We start from the raw sequence: 20157 nt of genomic DNA on the forward strand, positions 1-20157 counted from the left end.
CTCGCCTTTTCCCAGGGTAGCGCTATTGCCTTGTACGCAGACCCGGAAGCAGGCGACTTGGCCTTTCTTCTCAGTTTGCTCATTATCGACTCTAATAACATTTACTGGCTCAATGACGTTGTGAATGTGGGATTTTGGCAAGGGAACACCTATGTCAAAATCCACACTCCTGAAGTCATTGCGTATCACGATAACAACGAGCAGTTGTATCTGGCCCCAAACCTAAAGATATGTATGCTCACTAAGGACATTCACTTCCTTTGCCCAAGTAAACCCTTCGTCCGCGATAATACTGAGGGCATCTGCGGCCTAGAATCCATTAAGACCCGACACTAGTTGCCCCGCCGAAGCGACATCACGTTCTCAAGTTGAGGTAACGCAAGCCGAAATCGTCGGAAACCGATGGCTGGTCAACACTCCAGCGCGAACGGCTACCCTCACATACGATCAACACGACACAGTCACACGCATTATCCTACCCAGCCAAACTTTATGGATCACGGTCCCTAAGGGCTCGATCCTCCATATTGACGAGTTAGCATTGTATCACCTTAATGACGACGAGTATCAGGCTGAAATCAAAATCTCACCCTTCTTCAAACAACATTCCTTCGTTCTCGATCCAGAATTGGAAGAAAGGATCAAGGAGGAAGGAACACAACTCATTGATTTGACTCCTGTCGATACAGCTTTAGAAGCTATTGCTCGCATTCCACCTGCTGGCATGCCAATTATTCGGTCTTGGTCTGCCGCTGACACAGCGCTAACTAGGCCTTGCTATAGTTCTCAAACAAAGACTGTCCTGAACAGACAAGAACTTCCCTCACTGATCCACTGCCTTTCTCCTCCTCCTCTGAACCAGGATGCTGCTGTGGCTCTCCATCCTATGCCTCCAGCTAACCAGAGGACAACCGTAACCTGATATCACATCACCAGGTCCAGCATCAGGCATTGTACTAAGGGACCAACCTGGACTTCTCATCACCGACTGCAGGACTCACACCCAAAAGGTGTATGTCCGAGTTGACCCCCCGAAACGTCTACAGGACACACCATCCCCAAGCAGCTGCACACTACAGTTGGGCAGGTGCCCGATGGATAGAGAAAAAAAACCCTCGCTCACGCAGAAGCTGATCTCAAACATGCTCACCCAGTTGCAGTAAATGACTGTCACCCAAGCAGAGCTAACCGGACATAACCGGCATAACAAATGATTCCAAGCCCACCTCGCCTACTCCATCCTGTTATATGTCGACCCCGAGCAGAGCAAGGTGGCGTTTCTTCTGAATCTACCCATCGTTGAATCTGACAACATTTACAGACTCAAAGACATTTTTAATGTTGGATTTTGGTAAGGGAACACTCACATCAAGATACACACCCCAGATGTGGTGGCCTACCACGACAGTAACCCACAGTTGTACCCAGCCCCAAAGCTGCGCATGTGTACCCTGACCAAAGACATTCACTATCTCTGCCCTAGCAAGCCCTTCCTCCAAGACAACACAAGTAATCTGCAGGTTACAACCCATGCAAAGAGAGACACTCTGCCCCGCTGAGGCCAAGCCTCGCGCACAAGTCACAGAAATGCAAGCAGAGATTGTCGGAAATCAGTGGCTCGTCAACACACCTATCCTCCACACTGACCTATGACCAGCATGACACTGCCACCATTGTCAGCCTGCCCAACCAGAGTTTGTGGATTCAAGTGCCTAAATGTGCCATCCTCCACCTCGGGGACCTGGCGCTGTACCACCTTCCAAGTGAAGAGTACCTGAATTGGAACTGAGCATTGAGAAAGGCTCGACACAGGGCTCGGGCAGCCTGTCCAGACCAACTTTCCCGTTGCCGGATCCTAGACTGCCGCCAACATGGCACTTTTCCTCGCCACAGCAATCGGGTACAACCTGACCCTCGGCCTTGCCTTTGTCCTGTTTAACAGAGTCAACGGGGTGCAAAGGTCCATGAACAGGTGGCACTGCTGCACTTCCTTGGACCTTCAAACGAAAACACCGGAAAAGAGGGACCCAGGCAAAGATGATGCCGAACCTGACCAAGGTTAACACCCAACCTGAGGATACAAAGGCTGAGGAAAATTAGAAACCACCTGCCATGCGACCTTCCTGTTCCACCTGCCATCTGGCCATCAGGATGCACCTGCCATTCAGCCTTCATGATCCTCCTGCCATCCAACCATCAGGATCCAACTGCCATCCGGCCTTCATGATCCAATGTTGTCTGACGATGTCTCCATTTGAACATCCTCAGCCAAAAGGGGAGATTTTGTAGCGTCTGCTTAGGCTCATTGATGCTTAGGCTCATTGATGTTTACACTGTTTTAAAAGACCCTTTTAGCCTTTTTACATTTGCATATAAATTACAAACCTTTTCCCACATTTTACATTTATATGGGTGCAAAATGGCCAATGGTTTTTCCCCACTATCAAAAAGATGCTAAACATATCAACTCTCTGGTCGTCTCCCCTCGCACTTCAAACACATTCCAAAGGAAAGGTAAATGACCCCCCAGTGCCAAGCACCAACAGCCTGACTAGACCAGTGGTCTGTCTCCACAATTTCAATACACATGACACACACATAAAATACATTTTCTTTATTTAGGCCATAACTAAGCAGTTTTAAATGTATCTGGTATATGCATGTTGTATGTATGTTCCCCTATTATATTAAACTAGTTACAACTCTTTACTTGTATTGTTTAGACTATAAGCGCCTATATTCAAGGGTATGAGTGTATCTCTGCTTTAATATCTTCTAGAGGTTTCATTCTTGCTATCAAAATGATCTTTTTATTCCTCGAACAATGATGTAAACTATGTGATCGTGAAATGAGTCATACAATTTTTACTATGCATTGAAGTAAAACTGCACCAACTCTCCAGACCAGCAATAAAAATGCAAATGGCAGAGACAAGGTTTCTCCCACTCAAAATTCATGCCTCTGATTGGCTATGAACTATCAAAATGGCTATGAACTATCAAAAGTTCCCAACTCAGACTAATCATTGCTCAAAACTCTTCTTCTTGGGATGGAAGAGCAAAAGAATGGCAGTATTTCAGATCAATTAACCACAATTTAATGAGAATCATCAGAGAATCAAAATTCACCTTAAAAAGGGGCTCAACAACACGCATCTAAATAGTTGTAAATGGTTACTTGCATTGGTTTTGTTGCTGAACAAGAGTAATGATGCTGTAGACAAGAGGTTCTTGAAGAGTTCTTTAGGAGTGAGATGGAGATTTCCTCTGGTTCTTCTGAAGATAGCAAAGTCCACAGAGAGTCTACAAAGTTACTTGAAGGTAAAACTGCCAGAAGGTTAAACTCGAGGAGATTTTTGCAGAGTCTCAGATGCTCCAAGAAGTCCCAGGAATTGATAAATAATTATACTGTCTGTTCGGTGGACGGACAGATTAAATAATTGTAACGTCGATTGTGCTACAGTTAATTCTAAGATCTAATCTAAATATTTATTATTAGTATTTATTATTAATTATAACCAGTTATAATTAATTGTAAATATTTCCCTTTTGAGCTAATTTGCAACACTAGATTTAAATTAAAAGAGAAAAGATAGTTTTGGATAGGTTTTATTCGTATCCAAAACGATGTGAACATCACAGAGCGCTGAACACGCTCATGCGCTGTATGTTTCATTCATACTTGAAGCCAGAGGGCACTCTGGTGCAGAAAGTCCAAAACGGACTCATATGAGAACTTTTGACAGGCATCCCGCTATCGCTGTGGATAAGCAGAATAGCAAGCATAGGAACTTAACTTAAACGTGAAGACGATATGGTTTGTGTGTTTTTCAAGTCTTCTCCAGGTAATAAATATGAATTATACAGTGGTAATTGACAGCACTAATTACAGTACAGAAGCGATAAAATATATGTCCTGCCTTATTCTGTGATAAAAATGGAAAAAGTGTTTGTAGTATATACTGATTGTACAATCATAACCATAAAATTGTCATTAGTAAAATATTTATAAAAAATATTATAGAAGACAAATTATTGGTAATTGTCCGGCTGTTTTTTATTTCTTAGCCAATTAAAAGTAAGAGATCATTTTTGTCAATTATATGTACAGGTCCTTCTCAAAAAATTAGCATATTGTGATAAAGTTCATTATTTTCTGTAATGTACTGATAAACATTAGACTTTCATATATTTTAGATTCATTACAACACAACTGAAGTAGTTCAAGCCTTTTATTGTTTTAATATTGATGATTTTGGCATACAGCTCATGAAAACCCAAAATTCCTATCTCAAAAAATTAGCATATCATGAAAAGGTTCTCTAAACGAGCTATTAACCTAATCATCTGAATCAACTAATTAACTCTAAACACCTGCAAAAGATTCCTGAGGCTTTTAAAAACTCCCAGCCTGGTTCATTACTCAAAACCGCAATCATGGGTAAGACTGCCGACCTGACTGCTGTCCAGAAGGCCATCATTGACACCCTCAAGCAAGAGGGTAAGACACAGAAAGAAATTTCTGAACGAATAGGCTGTTCCCAGAGTGCTGTATCAAGGAAGTCTGTGGGAAGGAAAAAGTGTGGCAGAAAACGCAGCACAACGAGAAGAGGTGACCGGACCCTGAGGAAGATTGTGGAGAAGGACCGATTCCAGACCTTGGGGGACCTGCGGAAGCAGTGGACTGAGTCTGGAGTAGAAACATCCAGAGCCACCGTGTACAGGCGTGTGCAGGAAATGGGCTACAGGTGCCGCATTCCCCAGGTCAAGCCACTTTTGAACCAGAAACAGCGGCAGAAGCGCCTGACCTGGGCTACAGAGAAGCAGCACTGGACTGTTGCTCAGTGGTCCAAAGTACTTTTTTCGGATGAAAGCAAATTTTGCATGTCATTCGGAAATCAAGGTGCCAGAGTCTGGAGGAAGACTGGGGAGAGGGAAATGCCAAAATGCCTGAAGTCCAGTGTCAAGTACCCACAGTCAGTGATGCTGGTGTTGGTCCACTGTGTTTTATAAAGGGCAGGGTCAATGCAGCTAGCTATCAGGAGATTTTGGAGCACTTCATGCTTCCATCTGCTGAAAAGCTTTATGGAGATGAAGATTTCATTTTTCAGCACGACCTGGCACCTGCTCACAGTGCCAAAACCACTGGTAAATGGTTTATTGACCATGGTATTACTGTGCTCAATTGGCCTGCCAACTCTCCTGACCTGAACCCCATAGAGAATCTGTGGGATATTGTGAAGAGAAAGTTGAGAGACGCAAGACCCAACACTCTGGATGAGCTTAAGGCAGCTATCGAAGCATCCTGGGCCTCCATAACACCTCAGCAGTGCCACAGGCTGATTGCCTCCATGCCACGCCGCATTGAAGCAGTCATTTCTGCAAAAGGATTCCCGACCAAGTATTGAGTGCATAAATGAACATAATGGCCATTCTTTTATTGGTCGGATGAAATATGCTAATTTTTTGAGATAGGAATTTTGGGTTTTCATGAGCTGTATGCCAAAATCATCAATATTAAAACAATAAAAGGCTTGAACTACAGTTGTGTTGTAATGAATCTAAAATATATGAAAGTCTAATGTTTATCAGTACATTACAGAAAATAATGAACTTTATCACAATATGCAAATTTTTTGAGAAGGACCTGTATATATATATATATATATATATATATATATATGTATATGTATATATATATATATATATATATTTTATAATAATATATATAGTATAGCAAACAGAACTGGGAATAAACAGGACTGGTAAGTTTATTGCAAATTGCGTAATCAAGTATTTTATAAAGTAAAAATAAGTGAAAAAATATGATGGAAAAAAAAATTGTGGAATATTATTATTATATTATTGCTTTGTTTCTCCACCCCATCAATAAATCAGGTACAACTCTTTATTGAGACAAGTTATTTATTTTTAACTGAATCAGATGAAAATGACAATTATTTTAATGACTTTTTTATAAATAAAGTGAATAAACTTAGAGAATAAATGTTAATTGATAATATTACATCAAGTGAAAGGCAAATCGAAAAAATAACAAGTGATAAGCCAGCCCTATGCTTTGAATTGAATAAAGTACATTTACAACAAGTGGAACAAAAATGATCAATGATAAATATAGATAAACCATCGGGAATGGATAACTTAGATGGTCGCCTTGTAAAATTAGCAGCCAGTTGTTTGTCGGAACTAGTTTGCCACATTTTTAATAACAGTATTAAAAAAGGGATTTTCCCTTTAGCTTGGAAAGAAGCAAAGGTCATTCCTTTACAGAAAAATGCAGCTCCGAGTTTTAGTGGTGCAAATAGTCAACCAATAAGTTTATTGCAGTTCTTAGTAAAGTGTTTGAAATGATAGTTTGTGAAGAAATTAAATTCTTCTTTAAGGAAAACAGTTTATTCTCTGATTTTCAGCATGCATATAGAGTAGGACATTCAGCAGGAACAGCATTAACACAGATAACTGATGATTTTTTTAGATGATGATTTTTTTTAGATGATAGTAATTTAGTAGGAACAGTATTGTTGGATTTTAGCTCCGCTTTTGATGTACTGGATCATAAATTGTTTGAAAAATTTAAATGTTATAAATTTACTTCTGAAACTGTGAATTGGTTTAAAAGTTATCTGACTAATAGGAGGCAATGTGTATTTTATAATGGAAGTTATTCGGAAGTGAAAGAGTTGCAATGTGGTGTGCCTTAAGGAAGTTGTCTAGGACCATTGTTATTTTCAATTTTTTACCAATGATCTTCCTTTGGTTTTAAAGCGTGCAAGGGCAGTTATGTATTGAAAAATTATCTGCTGCTAAAAATTATGTGAATGGCCAGTAAGAACCTAGAGTAAGTACTTGTGCATATAGCGTGGCAGGACAAGATCACTGAGATGGTGTCCTGCTCTTTCTCCTATCAGCAGTGTTCTATTTACATTCATTATTTAAAACATTTGTTTAAAGGAGATGAAAGTTATTATTTTCAACTTTTCATATTGCATTATTTAAAATTATATTAATTTAGAAGAGATACGTTATTAGAAGAGATTAGTTATTTTATACTTTTTTGTATGACAGTATTTAAAATGTATTTTGTTTGCAAGAGATGCTGGTTGTTTTCTACTTCTGACATGGCATTATTCATTGATTTATTTGTTTGCAAAAAAAGAAAAGCTGTTTTAAATGTATTAGTTTTTTATTTATGGAAACTTTTTACAATAAAACTGAAATGTGAGTTTTTTTTTCATAAGATGTCTTTTCAAACAATGTGTGCTTTGATTTCAATTGTTTGAAATATTCAACAAATAATCATAAATAGTTTGTTTCCTTCAATTATTTTAAAATCACTAAAGGTAAGGAATGCACTCATTCACTAGAAAAAAAAAATCTCACCTTTAATAGCGGAGTATATTTACAGTACAAACCTAATGAACTATGAGGACAAAAAATTACAAAATAAAAATAAAATAATCATTCAACAATCATAATCGAGGTAAAGTGTTCAATTAATCAAAGTTTTGATTTTAGGTCAAAATCCCCTAAAATTTAGCACAGCCCAAATACTGAATGTGTTCATTTTGTTGTTTTAGGTTAGAAAACAATGGGAAGAATTGACTTTGGACTAACATGACAGCTGGCAACCACACACACACACATACATGGAAAGTATATGCATACCACACTTGAGTATGAAATCTGATTTGTGTTGTATTTTTCTTATTTATTATTGTAGCACACAAATCTATACTCATGTGTGTCCACACTCCATCACAAGGAAACATTAATAAATAAAATGGATTTTGATATGCTTCCTTCCCCCTAAATTAATCTGACCATGGATTACCTGTTTACTAAAAACTCAATACCTGTCCTAGCATATCCAGCTGACATACTTCACATATTATTTGATATATTTTCAGCAGCATTTTGCAACTCTTTTGTTGACTGACTAAAATAATGAATTTCAGATTTAATTAACATTATCATAATTTAAAACATTACATCAATTATTTGAACTTTTTACATTTGTCACATGACATGACAATTTATTGACTACATTTATTGTTAATAAATAAAATTAAGAATAAATAAAAAAGCAAATAGTCTTAAAATGATGAAAAACAAGAGCTGGTGAACATTAGTATCCAAAGAATCCAAAACAAACACTTTCCTATACATTATGCATTTTAACCTGAAATCAATGTTTATAAAAACAACAACAACAAAATGATTAAATGCTTTTAAACATGAAGCTTAACAACTCACCTAAATATAAGATTTATGCCAAAGAGGGTGAACATAACAACAGTATAGCCCACAATCCCTGTGGTGTAGCTGATCTTGTACAATAGGAAGAACCATTTATAAACAAGCCTGTATGGAGAGAAAGTTAAATTAGAATAAAATCACCAAGATAGGAATACAGTATCACCCCAAAAATAAAAAGAGAAAATAAATACAAAAATGTATTTTTCTCAATTACATTTTGTTCTAATTTACTTTGAATCATCTCTAAACATTTTATTTTATTTTAACTTTTCTATAGACTCCTCAAACAGTAGAGCATGGCACTAACAACAGCGATGTTCAATTCTCAAGGAATGCATGACTTGAAAAAAAATGTATAAGCATATCATCACTATTACATCCCTTCCCTTATTAGGAGCCTCAAACATTAGCACACAGTGTAAAGAGGGTTGTCTTGAAAATTTGAACACACTTTCATATGACTGTACTCACACTGGCAACACCCAACTATGACTACTACTGTCCAAAATAATTTATGCCACAGCGTCACTCCCACTATTTTCTTTGAAATACAGTGATTTGGAACAAATATGTACAGTAGGTACTGACCTTAATTCAACCTTATACCTTAATTCAAACTTACTGACACCACTTTGTTTATTCTTGAAGTGAACTTTTGTCTGTATGGTGATTAGATTGACTGTTTTGAACTGACGTCTCGAACATTTGCTGTCAACACTAATGTTTTTAAATCTAATATTCTAATATTAGTCAACACTAATATTTTGAATAAATATCAATAGAGGTGAGGCTTCAATACGACTTTGAAGAAACAGCTGAGCACTTTAAAAATTGATTTAACTGATTTAATTTAATAATAAATATTAATATAAAAATACAAATAAATTTAAATCTAAGCTGTGACTTTGATAATCTTGTTTATTTCTGATAGTTTTGGCTAGCAGAAGTTCTGAATGGCAGGTAACTCAATTTAGTAGCAAACTGGTGGGTGAGAATAAAACAAACAAACATTAATTTCAAGAATATCACACAGGCAAAGGCGCTAAATGAATGAATGACTCATTAAAAACAGTGACTTGTTACCAACTAGGGGTGGCTCGATACCACTTTTTCAGAACCGATCCTGATCCGATACCAAACATTCTGAGTATCGGCAGATACCGATCTGATATCAGCGCAGAGTAGAATTTCTATACCTCAATGTGTGTTGAACTGATCATCACTCTTTTGTGTGTTACACAGAATCTACTAAATATAGACAACTTCCTTATAAAGAAAAAATTATAAACAGATTAATCACATAAAGAATTTTTTGTTTACATAATATCTGTATGTGTACCGTGTTAATTTATTATGTATATTATACAGCGGGTAAAATAAGTATTGAAAGTGTTACCATTTTTCTCAGTAAATATATTTCTAAAGGTGTTGTTGACTTGAAATTTTCACCAGATGTCAGTACAACCCAAGTAATCCATACATACAAAGACAAACTGAAAACAAAACAAATAAAGTTCAGAAATTAAGTTGACAGGGAAAAAGCACTGTACACATGAAGAAAGGGAGGTCCGAAAAGCCATGGAAAGCCAAGACACCAACTGAAATCTATCAATAATTAGAAAGCAATCCAGCCCTTAGTCAGTGGAAATTAATATTAGCTGGTTCAGTCCCAACACCTACAGTACCCAGGATGAAGATGATGAAACAAGGATGGACATTTTAGCAAGACAATGATCCCAAACACAGCCCAGCAAATCACCTGACTTGAATCCAATAGAAAATAAGAACTAAAGTTCAAAGTTTATAGAAGAGGCCCACAGAACTTTCAAGATTGGAAGAATGGGCCAAAATCACACCTGAGCAATACATGCGACTAGTTTCTCCATACAGGAGGCATCTTGAAGATGTCACTACCAAGCTGTCATTACCAAAAAAGGCTTTTGCACAAAGTATTAAATAAATTTTAGTAGTTCAATACTTTTTACCTGTGTCATTCCATTTTATTTTATCAACTTAATTTCTGAACTTTTTTGTTTTGTTTTATTTGTATGTATGGATTACTTGGGTTATTATTGACATCTGGTGAAAATTCCATGTCAACAGCTCCTTTAGAAATATATTCACTGGAAAAAACGATGACGTGTTCAATACTTATTTTACCCGCTGTAAACACACACATGCATCTATATATTTCAGAAAAATATGTTTGGTTTATAAATTAAATATATTTATATATAATATAAATTATATGAATACAAATATAGACATGTAAAAAGATGTAAATATTTTCAAAATATATACACAGAACACACATTATGCAAACAATTTTGTTTTATTTGTATGCGATTAATTGTTTGACAGCAATAGAAAAAATATATATAATCATAATCTATGACAAAAATACTATTATAAACTAGGTTAGAGGATAATTCAGTAGCAAAAGTTATTCTAGAAAAACGATGAGTGCACAATTTGATCAAATCTAAACTTTGTGAAAAAAAACAACTATTTAGTGGGGAACAAATAAAAGTGAATAAATGTTGGACTAAATCTGGTAAAATGTTACAGATTGCTCTTTGTATGGTTGTAAAATACATTCATGAAAAAAGTAATATATTTATATATAAATATACAGGGCCTTTTAAATCAAATTAAAAGACTTTATTTTAAAATGTATATAGGACAGTAATGAGGCAGCAACATATAGACAAGGCAAACAAAAAGGCTATTAATAATCTTTCATTGTGCAAAAGTATTATGAAACGAAAGGCTCCAATGCAGAGTGGCACAAAGCACTTATGCGCATGCCATGCGCAGAATGATATGCTTGAAGCAACACAGAGTCACAATGTGCAGCGCTCCGCATAGAGAAGTTCAAAGCACAAAGGGCAGAGACGTTGATGCATATTGTATTAAATCTGTGCAATAGTTTATTTAGCCTTTTCTTTTAAAAGTTTAAATCTCAGTTACTGTGCTCATGAAGAACAATTCATAGTGCTCTCCAGTGTTGTGATCAAACAAACCCCTCTTTTTATGCAAAACCATTTATCTTTATTTACAGATCAAGTATAACATTAGGAACATTAAATCATCTTGGAGAGTGTTTCATCGTTTGACTGTCTTAACCTAATGCGACACGCAGTTTGAACGCTGAATGGATCATGACAGACAGCCGCAGGGCTGAGAAGAGTTTACATGAACTTGACTTAAATATTCATCTGTACCTCATATTAAACTGTGGAATGGCTTCAGAACACTTGGAACATAGTGCACTTAAACTTTATGGTGCTCTATATGTTTTTGTGGCTTTCGTGGGGATTAACAATAACACAGAATAGTATATGCAGAATATCGGATTTGGATCGGTCTTGTCTGAACGATACCCGATCCGGCAGGAAATGCCAGTATCGGAGCGATACCGATACTGAATATCGGATCGGCGCACCCCTAGTTACCACCTGTTGGCAGTTTATGTTTCATACTTACATCATTTTATTTTTGTTTTTTAAAAATTATAACATTATAGTTATACAAATATTGCTTCGAACCGACCATCACACAGAATATGAAAAGCGTTGGGAGTAACCTGTCCATGACTGACCTAAATCAACCAAGGTACTGGCACAAAATCACACTCCACAAAATATTGTCTAAATGTTGTTGTCAAAATCCCCCAAAATATTGAGATATTTTTTTTGTCAATATTGCACACCCGTACTTCAAACAGAGACAGTTGACAAAAAGTAACAAACTCGGGCAGAGAAAGCTCATTGGGCTCAAAGTCTGATCATGATACATTTTTTTTCCCATTTTTTGTTACCTTGGAGTGGTGCAGTCCAGTGGTTTGCGGGTAGCACGAAAAGAGATGAAGGCCGTAACAACAGAGAAGATGAACCATGTCACCAGAAACCTCCACCAGTGCAGCTTAGTGGTGAAGTACAGAGGAACCACCCACATTTGGAAGAGGGTTACCAACTTGAAAAAAAAAGAAAAAAATTATTTAATCACCTATAAATAATTGGATAAAAAAATAAACACACACAGCAAAGGAAATCCCTCATTATTAAGTAACTTAGAATTAAATTTCCTGTATCCCTTATTTCGTGAAGTGCATGGTCTCACACGCTGGCCCCAACCTCTTTGAACTGTTAAATGCCTTCCCAAGGTCTCTCAGTGCAACACTCCCACTATTTAGTGTAACGTAATTAAAAAAAAACATAATATTAATATGTAATTTAAAGAAATAGTTTAATTTAGCTCAAAGGGAATCATTTATGATTTTATAGGGATTTGAACAGAATCACTGTTACGGCGATTCACTGAACGAGCCGTATAACAAACTCTGCACTGGATATTAAAATCAAAAATATAGTGAAAACACTATTAAATAGCACAGTAACAAGATCGTCAGATTAAGACATTAACCTGAACACAAAACAAGATACTTCTCTTTTCAATATAAGATTTTATTTATATTGAATTTATATTGAATTTATTTATATGTTCAATTACATAGACCTGAACAACCAATCAATCACTTATTTAACCCTCGCTTTGAGTTTCTCAGTGAGGCTAAAATGTATATTAAATACACCAATTCAATTAGAACCTGGAGGTGTTACTTGCTTGCTATGCCTGTGTTAAGGGGTTTCCTTTGTGTCGTCCTCGTTGCAGGAAAGGGGGTTCCCCGAAGTGTCTGATTGGTTGAGAGTTCAGTAGTCGTGAAGTGACATCTTGGGAAGCCAATGGAGTTGTGGCTGGTAGAAGTTTTGAGGCGGTCACAGACTCCAGTTGTACTCTGAGACGAGGCGTGGCGGCAAAACTTACCCGAGTACACGAAACTCACAACGGAAAAGAAAATAAAGTAAAAGAATAAAAGGATGTAAAGACTAGGTTGGTTTTCTTCTCATTATGGTAGCAGCTGGCACGGGGGCCAGAGCACACAAAGAGCAGCGTCAAGACGCGGTGGCAAAAGAGGAGGAGAAGGGAGAGGACCAAGAGGTTGTAAGAGAGCATTTTTAAGAAGAGGACCAAGAGGTTGTAAGAGAGCATTTTTAAGAAGAAGAAGAGTTTGATTGTGTCCTGAGTTTTTAAACTCGGCTTTCAGACCGTCCCATCTGGACATCTTGACCAATTAGATACTGTCCTTGCTCGGGGTATTGCATTGTTTCTCCACCCCATCAATAAATCAACATGTTATCTGTTCAGTCAGAGGTCCGAACTTTACAGGCCCTTGCAAAGTATACTTTTGAACATGGTTTCTATAACAAGACTATGATACATTTGACAAAGAATTGATTGGAAGAAACATTTAAAGCATGATTTTTCAAACTCATACATACCAAACACGCATAGGAATCCTTCAGCTATTCAATAATGATTAAAAAGACATACATAATATTTGATTAAAACATGATAGTCTAATATGTGGGTTACAAACATAATATGGGGTTCTGCATAGAAATGACCTTTTAGGATGATCTTATGTGCATATGAAAAAGAAAGTCTTTGTATAGTTCTATGGAGAACGAAGGCATGTTCTTTAGACAAAGGAATTTTGGTTTGGTCTGTCTTCAATGTGGGGGAGAAGTCAGTCTAAGGAAGCTTGTGAATTCAATCGTGGAACACGTGATGTCCATCTCTTTGACCATCAGTCTTGATTATTTGCCTCTGATATTCTACATTAGTGTAATATCCTATGTAAACTCACTCTTTTTTAAATTTTTTTATACCTGTACAGGATGCTTGGAACACGCAAATGTCATCTGGCACCAGGTACAAACGGCCAAGAAGGAAAAGAAAGACTTGCATGTGGTTTTCTTAGACCTTGCCAATGCATTCGGGTCAGTGCCTCATGAGGTGCTGTGGGCAGCCTTCAACTTCTTCCAAAGTCCCAGAGGGCAGCACAAGGCTGGTCATAGCCTATTTCCAGGACCTCCAGTTCTGTATTAGAACTCCGTATAGTTCAACTGCCTGGCAGCACTTGGAAATAGGCATAATGGCGGGCTGCACCATCTCTCCACTGGCCTTCACCATGGCAATGGAATTAATAATTTGGGCATCTCTTTGGGTAGTTGGAGGGGAACGTCTGAAGAGCGGGCTGCGGCTTCCTCCAATCAGGGCGTATATGGATGACATTACGACCATAACAACAACTACACCAAACACCTGCTGTACAAACTCCAGGGAAACATCTTATGGGCACGAATGGAGATTAAACCCAGCAAATCCCGCAATATCTCCATTGTCAAGGGCCAGATTGTAAATGAGAGGTTCCTCATTAATGGCGAGCCGATACCAACTATCCTGGAGAAGCCCATAAAAAGCCTTGGTCGGTGGTACAACACAGATCTCAAAGACACCAAACAGGTGGAACAACTAAAGCAGGATACCATCAGTGGCCTGAAGCAGATCAACAGCACTGCTCTCCCAGGAAAGCTGAAGCTCTGGTGCCTTCAGTTCGGACTGCTGCCCCGCCTCATGTGGCCAATTTCCATCTATGAGGTCACCCTATCCCACGCCAACCGACTGGAGCGATTGGTGAATGTGCAGGTGAGAAAGTGGCTTGGACTACCCAGATGCCTCAGCAGCATAGGACTGTATGGCAATGGAGCCCTCTCTCTACCAATCTCAAGCCTGGTGGAGGAGTACAAATGCTCTAAAGCAAGGCTTGAAATGACCCTCACAGAGTCCCGGGATACCTTCGTCAGAGGGGCTGCTAACGCCTTAGCCACAGGGAGGAAGTGGAGGCCAGGTGTAGCAGTGGCACAGGCAAAGTCCGCTCTGAGACATAGGGACATAGTGGGCCAAGTCCAACAAGGCAGAGGGGGCCTAGGACTGGGGGTGACAACACCCACATGGCAGAAGGCTATTCCAGCTGAACGCCGGCACCTGGTGGTTGAGGAAGTGCGACACCAGGAGGAAGCGGACAGGTGTGCCAGAGCAGTGTTCCAAGCCAAGCAAGGCCGCTGGATGAGGTGGGAAGGTGTGGAGAGGAGGAAGATCACTTGGAATGAACTGTGGAACACCGAGTCCAATATGTTGAGCTTTACCATCAGAGCCACATATGATGTCCTGCCCTCTCCAACCAACCTACATCTGTGGTTTGGAGAGGATCCAGCCTGTCTCCAGTGTTCTGCCCCAGCAACCCTGAAACACATCCTGGTGGGATGCAAGACCGGCCTTATGCAAGGCAGATACACTTGGCGCCACAACCAAGTGCTGAAGTGCCTGGCTGGTACACTGGAGAGTAAGAGGGTAACCGTTAACGCCATGCCCCTGGAAGCCCAGACTACCTTCCGCCAACCAACATCCTTCGTCCGGGAAGGGGTGAAATGTTCGACCAACCGATCGCCTCCAGACTCATGCGCACTGAATGCAGCCCAGGACTGGGAAATGCAAGTAGACTTAAGTCAGAGGCTTACCTTCCCACCCGAAATTGCAGCGACCAACCTGTGCCCAGACCTGGTCCTTTGGTCCAAATCCTGTCGACATGTCTTTATAGTGGAATTGACAGTGCCGTGGGAGGAAGCTATCAATGAGGCATTTGAAAGGAAAAGGCTGTGATATGCAGATTTAGCTGCCGAAGCGGAGGACCGGGCATGGAAGGTAAATGTGCGTCCAGTGAAAGTGGGCTGCAGGGGTTTTGTAGCTAGTTCCACCATGAAGCTGTTAAAGGAGGTTGGACTCAGAGGACAGGCTCAGTGGAAGACCATCAAAGACCTTGTAACTGCTACTGAAAGAAGCAGTCACTGGCTGTGGCTGAAGCGGAAGGAGACTATATGGGCTCCCAAGTGACCTCATGGAGCCGCCGGTGCGACACGCACCCAGGTTTGATCAGCCTGTGGTGGGCCAGCCTCGGGTGAGGGTGTATTGTGATAAAGGCCGAAACACCCAATGAGGCCGGGGTGCACAACTGATGATGTGTCATGTTGGAGGCATCCCCATAATTTAACTCCATCCAAGAGGACATCTCCGACAATAGTGCTTGCTGAATGTCAAGGGATTCTAACATCTAGTCCTAGTAAATATATATACACCGCTACCTCTTCAGCACATTACATTACCCATAGTATATAGATTTACTTAATACATCTATACATGTTTATTCTGTCTCAGCCTAACATTTAAAAAAAATACATTTGTATATTTTATTCTTTATTCAATGTGCAGTGTAGAGACTGATTAATTTATTATAATGGAATTTTGTGAGAATGCGATAAACAAATGAGCGACAGCTCTTAAGAGATTATAAAGGGAGCACTCTTTGCATGCTTTCTTAGCCATATATAATCCTTTCAGAATTTGAATAAATGTTTTGTTTTTCATGGGGTTAAATGGACCAACGGATACGTACACACTGAAAAGAAAAAGGAGGGGAAAAAAATCTGGATTTTGAGATGTTAACTCAAAACTGAAATATCAAGTCAGAAATTTTTAATCCTGTGTAATAAACAATTCTGATAAAGTCAGAAATGAAAAATGTTAACTCAGAATTGCAACAAATAAAGGATTGTTGTACAAAAAGTTGCATTTAACTTTATTTTTTTAAATGGGGTTCCACAGTCAGCACAGCTCATTTTCTTCATATGTATCTACTCCAACATAAACATTTAATACACTGAAAATAAGGGATATGTCCCAAATAATATATTACATATGTACTTTATGCACTTTACGGTCTATTGTATGAAAAGAAAGGTTTCTCATCCAGCAGAGCCTGAGAGTACAGAAAGCTGCAACTGTTGAGTGCATATAGTGTGCAATATTCCACATTTCAATGAATATACTGCTCGCGCTATTTATGATACAAAAAAATGGCATAAGAACGTGAATTGGGACGCACCTAATATTCTCAGTTAAAAACTTTAAAACACTATAAAATTTAAATGCTAATGGTTCTGCATGCTAACTATTGAAATAAAAGATTATTAGTCTCATAAAAATACCAAAGACTGTTCTAAGAACATAGAAAAATAAATCAACTATCATGTATAGAGATGTATAGTCATTGGGCTGCACAATTAATAGTTTTTTTGAATTATGATCACAAATTCTGCTTCTCTAGATTAATTAATTAAAAATAATCGTCACAATATTAGCCCGATGGTTATTTATCCTGATTTTATTTTTATTTTTTTATATTTCAGTTATCTTGCCTTTTAAACAAGTAGGGATGCACAATTTGGGGAAAGGGAAACTAATTGCATTTTTTTCTGGTTAAAATTGTGATTGATTTAAAAAACAAACAAACAAACAAACAAAAAAACAACAACAAACATCCTGTAAAGAACTTCAGGTTTGTTGTGCTCCAAGTAGTACAAAAACGTGTGAGAGAGAGAGAAGAAAAAAAAACTGTCTCACATTGTATGATTTGGGGTGTTTCTGTTTCCACTGAACCAGGACAAGTTGGGCAATGACGAGTGTGACGATGAGAATGAGAACCATCTCTGCATGCATGGCTTCATGCCCTTTGTGTTTGGCATGCATTTTAGCATGTTCCAACCTGCAAAACAGAAAAAATAAATAAGCATAGTAGATTTGCAAAGTATTTACTTTAAATTATCCTACAGGTTTGACTGTAGGTTGATATACCATCTAAATATTAGGAGAATGTTATACTGGAAGACAAAAACACTAAACGCTAAAAGACAGCTTATCATGGAATGTGAGATTTCCAAAAAAAAAAAAAAAAAAAACTACATTGGACACAAATAATTAAATACATAGACTACAATATAATCAGTGGCTAATATGTCATTGGTTCTCCCATGATTTTGAGAACAGCAGCCTTGGCCATTATACAATAAGCTTTGGACATGCCATGCATAATTCCTGCAAAGATTTATTCATCAGCTTTGATTCAAGTTTATAAGGTTTTTAATTGGATTAAGTAATGTCTTTGCTGTGCCTTTGTTCCATGCATAGTGTTTTGTATTATCAGGGGTCCACCAAAGGTGTTGGCACCCTATTGTTTTTATACAGATTTTTTTCCTCTTTATTTTTCTGCCCTAAAATTATAGGTGTCAGAGAACATATCAGAAACCCCAAACTGTGCAGGATGGTCCCAAATATCCGCCGATACTGTGGTGCACATATACACATCCATCCGACACTAGGTGGCACTATAATACAGGCAATTTGCATTTTGATCCCTAACTCTATAAACAAAGGCTACAAATAAAATTATTTTCCTCCTATGAATCCTTGATTTAGACCCTACAAAATATATACTCTCAATTTTTCCAGCATGAAAATTATTCTGCTCTTCAGTTTTCTGAAAAAAAGGAACTTTTTCAGATGTGTTTTAGGCTTAACGTCTAATTTACATGAAATTTAGCACACATTATTCCCAGACAAAACATTATCACAAGAATTTTGATTTATGGAACAGGGTTTGTACAAGTTCTTCAATTCCTTGGAAATGCTTGAATTTTAATGTAGTATTTTCAAGGTTTGACAAATGCTTGGATTTTGGATAAAGTGCTTGAAATTGCTTGTAAACGCAGTTGCATTGGTTTCCAGTTTATTTTATTTTATTGAATGCTTGAAAAAACAAAAAAACAAAAACAATAACAGTTGTCATCATTGTCAAAACATAATACAATAGTCCAGGGTAGCTCAGTCTTTCAGTCCAAAGGAAGTGCCAAGTTCTTTAGCAAAGCCATTGTTCTTATTGCTTTTATGTTCATAGAGAACTCAATAGAATCAAAATACATTTTCATTTCAAGTTTGAATCTTAAAGAAAATTTACATTTATGAATATGATATTTAGCTAAAAGGAAAATAAGGTTTATGAAATAAGTATCACTTTTTTTTCACATTCATGAAAGCCAAAAATTACATTTCTATAAGTAAACTCAAAATTAGGATTCACATAACATTTGATAAAGTCAAGAATGTTACACCAAAATGATGTGTAAGAGCAATTCCAGAATACATGTAAAGAAGTTTCATTGTTTTCTAAACAAAGAACAATTGGTAATATAGCTGCAAGCAGCGATGACGGGCCCAAGCCGTCAGCATACGCCACCCCGGTGGCATCGATAAAACGGTGCCCAGCGAGCACACGCATTACAGTAACCCTCTGGCAGTTTGGTTTTAAGGGATACGGCAATTAAAGGGTTATTCCAAACCATCAACTCTGTGAAACACACACACACACAGAACAACATATAAAACTTTAAATTCTGTGAAAATATATTTTTCATTGGTAGTTCATGTTAGTTAATGCATTTACTAATGCTAACAAATGAGAAATTATTATAGTTACCAAAGGTTTTAATGATTTATAAGCATTTTTTAATGATTTATTTTTCCATTAACTAACATGAATAATTTTTTCTAACACAAATGAATAAAGTAAAAAATATATTGTTAATATTTAATGTTATTTGTGAATTAACCAATGTTAAAAAACAACATTATTTAACTGTTGTTAATTTACATCATTAATAAATATATACCATTTAATGTTGATCAAAATCAATTCCAAAATGTGTTAATATATTATTAAATTTTAAATATTTTGTTCATTGTTAGTTCATTGTAAGTTCATACTATCAATGAAGAATTAACATGCTGTAAAAAATATATTTTTCATTGTTAGTTCATGTTAATTAATGCATTCCCTACTGTTAACAAATGAGACTTAATTATAAAGTGTTATCAAAACCTTGAATGCTTTATAAGCATTTTGTAAGGATTTTATTGAGAAGTTTAAACAGACCCTCTCTCTCTCTCTCTCTCTCTCTCCCCCTCCACACTCACTGAACTCACACAGTCAGTCACCCACCGCACACATTAGAAGCACAGAGACAGGAGAACTCTGATAAGTTTGAAAATTTTCTACTCTGCATAGTGTATTGTAAATTCATGAAA

At 37.5% G+C, this 20157-nt stretch overlaps 1 protein-coding gene across 3 annotated transcripts in view; it reads right to left on the reverse strand.

The window, feature by feature from the left end:
- The window catches only part of LOC306862120 (E3 ubiquitin ligase RNF121), a 151791-nt gene that overhangs the window by 70928 nt on the left and 60706 nt on the right, over nucleotides 1-20157 (reverse strand). For 2 of the 3 annotated variants that reach the window (XM_079404761.1, XM_079404762.1), the window contains 3 exons: nucleotides 17641-17782; nucleotides 12098-12252; nucleotides 8275-8382 (listed from right to left, as the gene is read on the reverse strand). In XM_079404761.1, the coding sequence (XP_079260887.1) occupies nucleotides 8275-8382; nucleotides 12098-12252; nucleotides 17641-17782 (405 nt within the window). The remainder of the gene's footprint in view (nucleotides 1-8274; nucleotides 8383-12097; nucleotides 12253-17640; nucleotides 17783-20157) is intronic. The other variant, XM_079404763.1, reaches the window with a different exon arrangement.

This window comes from Barbus barbus, assembly GCF_936440315.1.
Source record: "Barbus barbus genome assembly, chromosome: 43".
Taxonomy (NCBI): Eukaryota; Metazoa; Chordata; class Actinopteri; order Cypriniformes; family Cyprinidae; genus Barbus; species Barbus barbus.